The 10,893-nt window shown below is 40.3% G+C and overlaps 1 protein-coding gene across 1 annotated transcript; it reads left to right on the top strand.

Moving 5' to 3' along the window:
* ZKSCAN8 (zinc finger with KRAB and SCAN domains 8) lies at positions 1 to 10,689 on the top strand. Its single transcript, XM_082847860.1, has 5 exons — positions 1 to 111; positions 6,637 to 7,140; positions 7,785 to 7,926; positions 10,005 to 10,096; positions 10,357 to 10,689. The coding sequence occupies exons 2-5, from the start codon at positions 6,724 to 6,726 to the stop codon at positions 10,540 to 10,542; spliced, it is 837 nt and encodes a 278-aa protein (XP_082703986.1). The 5' UTR covers positions 1 to 111; positions 6,637 to 6,723; the 3' UTR covers positions 10,543 to 10,689.
* Positions 10,690 to 10,893: the final 204 nt, after the last annotated feature.

The raw sequence follows: 10,893 nt of genomic DNA, 5'->3' as shown, positions 1-10,893 counted from the left end.
AGGGGCCTGTTCCGGTTACAGCTTTCGCCCCTTTTTCTACCAGCCCTCCCTCCAGGTCTGTCCACACTTTGCAGCCTCACTTCCCCACCCGGGCCGCCGCTGGAACTCACGGTGAGTACGGTTCGGGCTCCGGGCCGGAGGAAGGGGAGGGCTTTGTGGCCAGACCAGGCCGCAGGTGAGAACAAGCGTGAGGGGTCTTGAGAGGGGACCTGAGCCGAAGTCGGCGCCCTGGTGATTCGGTGGATCAAGGGTCGCTTTGGTTGCCAGCGCAGGCCGAGTCCGCGTGCCTAAACTTTTTGCGAGGGAACCTTTAGTAGAGATTCGCTGTCTTCATCGCTAATCGTTTTGTGGCGTTATTTGCAGTCGATTTTGTCCTAAAATAGGAAACTGTTCCCGGGTTATCTTTTTTTTCCCCCGTGTTATCTTTCATCCTCCTCTTTCCACGATCTGAATTGTTTTTACTTAGCAATTTTGCATTTCCGTCACAATTCTCTTTTTTTTTTTTAAGATATATTTTGCTTTTGGAAACCCCAGTTATCCTTGGAAGCCAATTTTTCCTGCTAAGTTATTTTGCTCTTTGTGGTGTATTCAGAATGTGGTGGTGTGTTGACTGCATAAATGTACAAAAGAAACATTTTTTGACAACTTCGTGGTGATGTAAAATTCAGACTTATTCAGAATACTTAGTTTATTAAAGCTAATTGAAGCAGATGCCTGGGAACTCTTTCGGAGGGGCCCCATTTCCAAAACTCAAGTGACTCATGAGTAATTTTTGTCAGGCAACATTAAGACTGCCACTACCACCTCTAAAAAATAATCCCTATTTCTATTTGATTAGTTCAGTTAAGTATACTTCTGCAGTAATCATTGTTGTAGCAAATGCATACATATTTTGAATTTCTGCTGTGGTTAAGTGTAAAATGTGGTAGGTGTTAAAACTTAACGCAGTTTGAGACACCTATAAAGCACAGTGTTTGCTTCACCTTTATCTTTAAAGCCTGGAAAATATCTTTGTTTTGTTTTATTTTCAGCTCTCAAACATCCCAAATTAGACTTAAATTAGTCTAAAGGAAGAAAACATTCTTTCTTCATCTGTTGAAATGCTGTTAAAATGGGTTGTGCTTTCAGTAGTTCACAGGATTATAGCGTTTGAGATGAGAAGAAGCTTTAAAGATTGATTATTTTAGCTTCCTAAATCAAGAAACTTGATGAGGTATTCTTAAAAGAGAATGTAAGACGCAGTCTTGATCCACAAGGTGCTTACCAACCTAAATACAGGTGTATATACTTTGAGAGGAGGGTACATAGTAGACTAATTTTGTAGTACATATCTTTGTACTTGTTTAGTTATAGGCTGTAATTTTTAAAAACTGTCTCATGGGAGAGGGAAGAGGCTAAAAATGGAAAGTTAGCTACTAAAAAGAATAATCAAATGGATAATGGATAAGATTTGTTGGTTGATTTGGTTTAAAATATGAACAAATCTGATAATTAGATGACTCCCATCAGTTTCACTACTGAGATTTTAATGTCATTTAGTATTATATTACCGTTTTAACATATCAACAATATAAAGTTCTTGCGTGATGCACACTTAACATTGAAACCTTTTAAAGCTAGTGTTGACGAGCATTGATTATAAGATGGAAGATGGCCAGTAGTTCAGTACTTAAAGATGAACCTTGACTTTAGGAAATTCATAGGAAAACATGGTAAAACTATGACTATGCAGAATCACATTCAAAACAATTAGAGTTCAGAATTCATGTCCCATAGTAATGACCTTTTAAGTTTTTAAACTATAAGTATCTATTTTAAGAATTTATTAAATTTTCCTTGATTTTTTAAATGAATTATTTTAAAACCATGGATGTTAACCCTGTCTGTTCAAAACAAAATTGTTTACCCCTTGTCTCAAACCCTCCACAAAATCTCAGCCTCTTGTCCAAATTCACTCTTCCCTCAAATCTCTGTATTCCAGGAAATTCCCCCACTTCTCTGTAAAGTTATCATCTATGAATTAAACCCTCTGTTGTCAGTTACCATATTTAACGTTATCTCTTGCTCCTTGATTTCTCCTATCTGTAGTTTACTCCCAAAACTACTGTCACCAGTCTTGTCTGATTTTAAAGATAACTTTTCAAATTCTCTTCCTTTTCTGTCCACTCTCTCTAAGTAGGGGTTCTTAACCTTCCTGGAGTCCTTAGGTGGGCGTTTGGTGTATGAACCCGATGAAATTGAATGTAAACTTTTGTGCCTATGGGCTTTTTTATGGGGAGAAGTTCTGTGTTTTCGTTAGACTGAGAGACTATGAGCCAACCCTATCCCACCCTCTCGGCCCAAAACCCCTGAAAGATAGAGACACTGCTTTGAAGACTCATGTCAGGAACAATATGTAATCTGATTTTCCTTATAAGTGCCTACCTCTTCTTTCCCTTGGCGGACTACAGGTCTGGGATTTTATCTTGATGTTCGCATTTCTTGCCAGTTGCTTTTGGATATGATGCCCTTGGTTATGCTCTTTTCCATTCTCTACAGTGCTGCCTTCAGTTATGTTTTTCTCCATCCTGTTTTCCACAGTGCTGCCATTGTGATCTTTCTGACATACAAATATTAATATAACTTCCCTGCTTAAAAAGAGATACAAAGAAAAAGGTCACAGCTACAAACTAACATTTGCAAGAAAACCATGGCCATGGGCTGACATTTGCAGTACATACTGTACACAGTGTGATAAATCCTATGTCTGGACCATGTAAAAAATAACTTGGCAAGAATGAGCACCTTAGGGCTTCCCTGGTGGTGCAGTGGTTGAGAGTCCGCCTGCCGATGCAGGGGATGCGGGTTCGTGCCCCGGTCCAGGAAGATCCCACATGCCGCGGAGTGGCTGGGCCCGTGAGCCATGGCCGCTGAGCCTGCGCGTCCGGAGCCTGTGCTGCGCAACGGGAGAGGCCACAACAGTGAGAGGCCCGCGTACCACAAAAACAAAACAAAACAAAACAAAAAGCAAAAAAACAAACAAAAAAGAATGAGCACCTTAATCTTCTGGGGCAGGGGGTTGGGGGTATTGGCGGCTGAGGAGTGAGGGCAACAGGGAAAACCTAATTTAAAAGGTAATAGGTAAGCTGAGACTTTTTAAGTTAGAGTTGAATGATTTCCACGAGACCAGGATTTATCAGCCTCGACATTGACACTTTGGACCAGATCATTCTTTGTTGTGGGGATTATGTTATGCATTGTAGTACGTTTTGTTTTGTTTTGTTTTGTTTGTGGTACGTGGGCCTCTCACTGTTGTGTCCTCTCCCATTACGGAGCACACAGGCTCCGGAGGGAGGGACGTGCAGGCTCAGCGGCCATGGCTCACGGGCCCAGCCGCTCCGCGGCATGTGGGATCTTCCCGGGATCTTCCCGGACCGGGGCACGAACCCGTGTGCCCTGAATCAGCAGGCGGACTCTCAACCACTGCGCCACCAGGGAAGCCCTGTAGTATGTTTTTTGTTTGTTTGTTTGCTGTTAGTACCTCGACATATCTTTTTTTGGGGGGGGAAACAATTCAGCCCACAATAAGCATCTTTATGGAACATGAATGGAAAGAAAGCATAACCAAAGGCAGGAAGACCACTTACCACTGCTACTGCAGGCAAGAGATGATGCCTGATACCAAAGGTAAAAGCCATAGACATATATCCCCCAAAGAAATAGGACCCTGTAATTGAACAGGTCTAAAGAAGACCTCAGGCCTTATATCTAAAACTTACTCTTCAACATATATAAATACAGTCTGTGTCGGGTATTGTAAATAATAGCCCTCTAATGTTCTTCAATTCTATCAGTAAATAAAAGATAAAGACCTGTACTCATGGGAAACATACAGTTAAGTTAGAAAGTCAAAACTCCTTTGCAACTAATAATACACAATTATGGCAAAAGTAACATTAAAGTAATACATACTTATGTAACAGATGTATAGAATAAGAGGGAGATCACTTCCAATTGGAATCATTAAGAAAGGATTTTAAGAAGAAAGCATTTTATCTTGTCCTTTGAGAATAGGTAAATAGTGTGGGTAGTAATGAAAGAAATCAGAAGACTTAAATAAATGGACAGATATACCATGTTTATGGAATAGAAAACAATATTGTTAAGACGTCAGTTGTCCCTCAACTGAGTTACAGATTCAACACAAATCCTATTCCAGGAATTTTTTTTGTAGGAGAAGCCAATTATAACATTTATATCAAAAGGCAACAGAACTAGAAAAGCTGAAACAATTTTGAAAATGAACAACAAAGTTGCAGGACTCTTAGTAATTTCAAGATTTTAAAAGCCACAGCAATCAAGACAGTTTTGTATTGGCAAAAAGAAAAACATATAGGTCAGTGGAACAAAATAGACTCCAGAAAGAGATCCACACACGTATAGTCACTTGATTTTTGACAAAGATGCGAAGACAATTCAATGGGTAAAGTTTAATCTGTTTTTGCAAATAGTGCTGGAACAATTGATATTTGTATGCAAAAAAATGAACCTCCATCCATACCTCAAACTCTGAACAAAAATTAACTTAAAAGCAATCATAGAACTAAAGGTAAAACCTAAAACTATAAAACTTTTAGAAAAAAAACAGGAGAAAATCCTTGTGACCTTAAATTAAGCAAAGATTTCTTAGATATGACACCAAAAGTACAATCCCTAAAAGGAAAAAGTTGAGAAACTTCAAAAATTTATGAATTTCAGGGCTTCTTTGGTGGCGCAGTGGTTGAGAGTCCTCCTGCCGATGCAGGGGACGCGGGTTCATGCCCCGGTCCGGGAAGATCCCACATGCCGCGGAGCGGCTGGGCCCGTGAGCCATGGCCGCTGAGCCTGTGCATCCGGAGCCTGTGCTCCGCAACGGGAGAGGCCACAACAGTGAGAGGCCCACGTACCACAAAAAAAAAATTACGAATTTCTGTTCTTGGAAAGGCACTTTTAAAAGAATGTAAAGGAGGAAATATTTGCAAGTCACGTATTTCATAAAGGACTTGTATCCAAAATATGTAAGAAATTCTCAAAGCTCAATTATAAAAAAAACTAATTTTATAAATAGGCAAAAGTTTTGAACAGATACTTACCAAAAAAGATACCGTTGTCCCTTGGTATCCATGGGGGATTTGTTCCAGGACCCCTCATGGATACTAAAATTTGTCGATGCTCGAGTCTCATATAAAATGGCATAGTCTTTGCATATAACCTACACACATCCTCACGTATACTTTAAATCATCTCTAGATTACTTATAATACCTAATAAAATGTAAAGGCTATGTAAATAGTTGGTGGTGTGTAGCAAATTCAGGTTTTCCTTTTGGGAACTTTCTGGAATTTTTTTTTCCCCAAACATCTTTGATCCGTGGTTGATTGAATCAAGGGATGTGGAACCCATGGATATGAAGGACCAACTATACGGATGGCAAATAAGCACAGGAAAGGGTGCTCAACGTCATTAGTCAATAGAGAAATGCAAATTAAAACCCTTGTGAGATACCACTATATGCCTTTAGGATATCTAAATCTATATATATGTCTATATATTTATTTATTTATATGTCAAATGCTGGTCAGGATATGGAGCAACTGCAGTTCTCACATCTTGCTAGTGGAATGCAAAGTATTATAGCCACTTTGGAAAACAGTTTGGCAGTTTCTTATAAAGTTATACATATACTTACAATATGACCTAGCAATTTTACTTCTGGTTGTTTACCCAGGTGAAATGAAAACTGTGTTCACACAAAAACTCATGTGCAGATGTTTATAGTGGCATCACTTGTAATCATCAAAAACTGGAAGCAATTGAGATATTGTCAACTAGAGAATGGGTAAACATTCATCCATATAAGGAATAAACTCCTGATATGTACAACAGCATTGATGATCTCAAGTACAATATGCTAAGTGAAAGATGCCAGACTCAAAAGGCTACATACTGTATGATTTTATTTATAAAACATTCTGGAACATCATTAGTGTATGGGACTAGGTTTTGGGGTTGCAGGTGTTGATAGGGCATCCAGGTTCCTTGGAGATGCAGGACCTGTGCCCCAGAGAAGAGTTACAGAGCTTGAGGTAAAGTCCATAGTAGAAGTTAGCCTGGAGACAGGGGGAAGATGGCAGGGGGAGCACATGTAAGATAATGTTACGTGGAGAAGAAGAAAGTGTTAGGACAGTTCTTGACAATATCTTGAGCTAGATTGTATGGAAATTAGTCTCATGTTGAGAGTGAGGGGCAGGTTGAGAGCCAAAGTGTGTAGAAACAGTATAGCTGGTATAGCGAATGTTGAAAGGAGTTAAATCAGCAGCCCTGAGGGCCAGATGAGGTTAAATGCAGAATTTCAGTTAGACCCAGTCTACATGGTTTCCTGACTTTGTTTAGCCATGTTCCACATCCCCAAGAGAGAAAGCAGAAGGAAAGGGTTATTCCCAGATGGGATTGGCATGCAGAAGGCTAAGGAGGCAAGGAGTTATTTCTGGAGAGGATCACTTAAATGACTGAGCCATGAAGTCCATGTCATGGAAGGGAACTTGTTAAGATATCTCAGTAGATTACTATGACCTTTGACTTGCCTTTACACTATTTGTCATTTTTCTCTTCCCAAAGAAGTACCGTTAAAGAAGAGGCCCTCAGAAGGTTCTCTTAAGAAGATAAAGTAGTGGAAACAAGTCTCCTGAGCTTTTCTGGCCCTAAATGGCTGCAGAATCAAGGAAGTCTTCAGCCCCATCCCCACCAGACCAGGCTCCTGAAGAGGACCTTGTAATCATCAAGGTAGAGGAAGATCATGGTTGGGACCAGGAATCAAGTCTACATGAAAATAACCCTCCTGGCCAAGAGCTGTTCCGCCTGCGCTTCAGGAAGTTATGCTACCAAGAGACACTAGGACCCCGAGAAGCTCTGATCCAACTCCGAGCACTTTGCCACCAGTGGCTGAGGCCAGATTTGAACACCAAGGAGCAGATCCTGGAGCTGCTGGTGCTGGAGCAGTTCTTGACCATCCTGCCTGAGGAGCTCCAGACTCTGGTTAAGGAACATCATCTAGAGAATGGAGAGGAGGTGGTGACTCTATTGGAGGATTTGGAAAGGCAAATTGATATACTGGGACGGCCAGTAAGTAGAAGGAGGTGGGCATGCTCTGACTGTGAGAGTCCAGGAAGCTGGGTGGAGGGACATTGACACAACAATGGGAGAATAAATGCTGAGCATGAGTTTGTGTAGCAGGAGGATGAAAAGAGTTATCGTGTGGTATGGCTTGTATTTGTAGAGTTCTTTTTATTCTTGTAAAGGATATAAATCCATTTTTTATCCTCATAACATCCCTACAACTGTATTATTGTTCTGTTTGCTAGATGGGAAACTGATGCATAGAGAGCTTAACTTACTTTTTCAGGGGCACCCAAATAACTAAATGCAGATCTGAGCCCGTAACTCAGGTTTCCTAGTTCCTTATCAAAAGTTGTTTCCACTAAAGAGCACTGTTTTAAGCTTCTGTTTATCATTCTTCCCCTTTCTTGGGAATGCAGAATATCAGCATTGTGGGCAGCAGGGAGGGCATCAGCAGAAATCTTTTCCTCCAGTACTAAGCAGAAATGATGCCTTTCTGTGCAAATCAACATGTTTGTGTTCCTAACTAAGTGAGATTCTGCTTTTTCCTTCCCCCAGTATGTATCCCTTTAGATATGCTCTTGGTACTGTTACATTGTTCACTTCATTTCTCAAAGGGATTCCTTGTAATGCAGGTGTCTTGTTTCTAGGTCCCTGCTCGTGCACATGGACATAGGGTACTCTGGGAGGAGGTCGTGCATTCCAAATCTGCACCAGAGCCTCCGGATACTCAGCTCCAACCTGTGGCAACCCAGCACGAATCTCCAGTGCTCCAAGGGCCACAAGACAGAGGTGAGGAGCTAGATTTCATTGATGAGGAGTGGGAAAGCAGAGAGGAAAGAAAGTACCTTTGGGACACCTGTGTAGTTCCTGGAAGGAACTAGCCTCTACTGTTTACAGACCAGCAATAAGACCTGATTTAAATGTTTATCTAGGCTTCAAATACAGTCTCTTAGTCCCAGTGGTAAACTCATGAACAAATTAAAGAATTTGGGGGTTTTATGTAACATTTCTGTTACCACAGTGTATTTTACAACATAGGCATTTTGAGGTTTTGCTGGTATCATGACACTTTATTTGTAAATATTTCAGTATGTATTTTCTTAAACAAGAGTGTTTTCATAGATAACCACAATAAATTGATCACAATTAGGAATTTTTTTTTTTTTTTTTTTTGCGGTACGCGGGCCTCTCACTGTTGTGGCCTCTTCTGTTGCGGAGCACAGGCTCCGGACGCGCAGGCTCAGCGGCCATGGCTCACGGGCCCAGCCGCTCCGTGGCATGTGAGATCCTCCTGAACCGGGGCATGAACCCGTGTCCCCCACATTGGCAGATGGACTCTCAACCACTGCGCCACCAGGGAAGCCCCCACAATTAGGAAATTTAACACTGATAGCAATACTAATCTGATTAGCAATAACTGATTAGCAATACTAATCTAGTCCACAGTTCATATTCAGTTTTTGCTGGTTGTCCCAATAATGTTCTTCCAGAGTCTAGTCCAAGATCCCACTTTGCAATTAGCTGTCCTGTCTCTTTAGTCTCCTTTAACTTGGAGTAGTTCCTCACCCTTCATTTGCCTTTCACGATCTTGACATTTTTAAAGAGTACAAGTCAGTTATTTTGTAGAATGACAACAATTTGAGTTTGTGTGATGTTTCCTCATATGTAGATTCGAGTTGTATATATTTGGCATGAACATCCCAGAAGTGATGTTGTCCTCAGGAATACAACAGGAATTTGCCTGTTATTGGTAATGTTATCTTTGATGACTTGGTTAAGGTTATTCTTGCTAGGTTTTTGTTACTGTTTTTCCCTTTGTAGTTAATAAGTAATTTATGGGGAGATACTCTTGAATCTATGTAAATATTCTGGTCCTCATGAAACTTTTATTGCTGAAACACTAGTTTTAGTATTTATTGATGCTTCTTGACTGAATCAGTGATTACTAAAGTGATTATTTTCTAACTCTGTCATTTCTTCTACATTTATTTATTTATTGTAATGGAGAGTGTTCTCTCCTTCCCCCATTTTATTTTATTTATTCATTTTTTATTTATCAATATGGACTCATAAATTCTTATTTTATTCCAGAAATGTTCTGTTACTATCTTTATTTTGATGCTTAAATTGTCTCAGAGTTGGCCAGAGGAGGCCTCTTCAGTCTGGCTCCTGTGTCCTATTGACATTTCTCCATCATTTTTTGAGAATTTTCTTACAGAACAAGATAAGGTGTTCTAGTCTCATCTCATACTTGCCCTGAATTTCTTATTTTTTCATTTGTGTGGTTTATAGTAATTTGTTCTAAATTAGTGGATTTTTAATATTTCTAAAGAAGTTTAGAAACATTTTCAATTAATAATACAATCCTTATGTAAAATTCTAATGCCTGTTGCCCAAGACACAGTAGTCTATGTTTATTTTGATATTACCCTGTCTGGTTTCTATAGGAAGCAGATGCTGGCAGTCATGGTAGACATTTCAAAAAAGTAGTAGAGTTAGTAGAGATAGATTGGTTCTCATATTCAGCTTGGCAAGAGATCAGGACCTAAAGAAATACTGTGTACAAGCACAAGGATGGAATATAGCTTTGGTGGTAGAGAAGAAGTTGTAATGCACTTCCTGTTAGGAAACCAGTACACTTTCTATTTTTGACATGTAACTTCAGGCTGAGTGGGACATCAAAGTGCAGATGTTTTGTGAGCAACCATAGGTATGAACCCAGAGTCCAAGATTAACAGCATTTCATATTCAACATCTCTGGCATGCATATCGGCTGAAATACAAATAATTTTGGAATGTGTTAGTGCTGGTTCCTATAACCACAGGACAAGGCTGGTCTCATTCATAGCTCCTTTCTCCTCTCTCAGCCATATCTGCTTCACAGAGTCCTACTCCTTCCCAGAAAGGAAGTCCTCGAGACCAGGAGATGAGAGCTACACTTCTTACAGCAGGGTTCCAGGTGAGTTGTGCTCCTCACTGAAACCCCATAGCTCCATTAAGAACTTGCCCCATGTTCTTCTGCATAGAGACAGGTTGATCCTTGATTTTCCCCCAATGAATCTGGTGCATTTTCCTGTTCTTTCCTGCTAGCTATGCAGATCCCTTTACACAGTACATTCCCACTCTTGATCCACTCCAACCCTGGTGGGTCTCTCTGACACTCTGGGTTTCAACTGTGGAACAGTCCCAGTCCCAGATGGGCATCTTGTTTTGTTTCAGACTTTGGAGAAGATTGAAGACATGGCTGTGTCCCTAATTCGAGAGGAATGGCTTCTTGATTCATCACAGAAGGATCTGAGTAGAGATAACAGGCCAGAGAATTACAGAAACATGTTCTCCCTGGGTAAGGAAAGCTCTGGTTATTATTATCATTTACAGTTTTGTGTTTGTTTATGTGTACAGTAGCTTTGAGCTTTCTGAAAGACATAGTTGAGTTTAAACTCAGGATCCAACAGAAAGATAAAATATTGAGACTTCTGGAGTTCTAAAAGGAACTTTTGCAGCCACTATGGAAAACAGCATGGAGGTTCCTTAAAAAACTAAAAATAGAGTTACCATATGATCCAGCAATCCCATTCCTGGGTGTGTATCTGGAAAAGACAGAAGCTGTAATTTGAAAAGATACATGCACCCCAATGTTCATAGCAGCACTATTTACAATAGCCAAGACATGGAAGCAACCTAAGTGTCCATCAGCAGATGAATGGATAAAGACGATGTGGTGTGTGTGTGTGTGTGTGTGTGTGTGTGTGTGTG

The sequence above is a fragment of the Leucopleurus acutus genome (assembly GCF_964270905.1).
Source record: "Leucopleurus acutus genome assembly, chromosome: 10".
Taxonomy (NCBI): Eukaryota; Metazoa; Chordata; class Mammalia; order Artiodactyla; family Delphinidae; genus Leucopleurus; species Leucopleurus acutus.
This window is presented reverse-complemented; position numbering and strand designations above follow the sequence as displayed.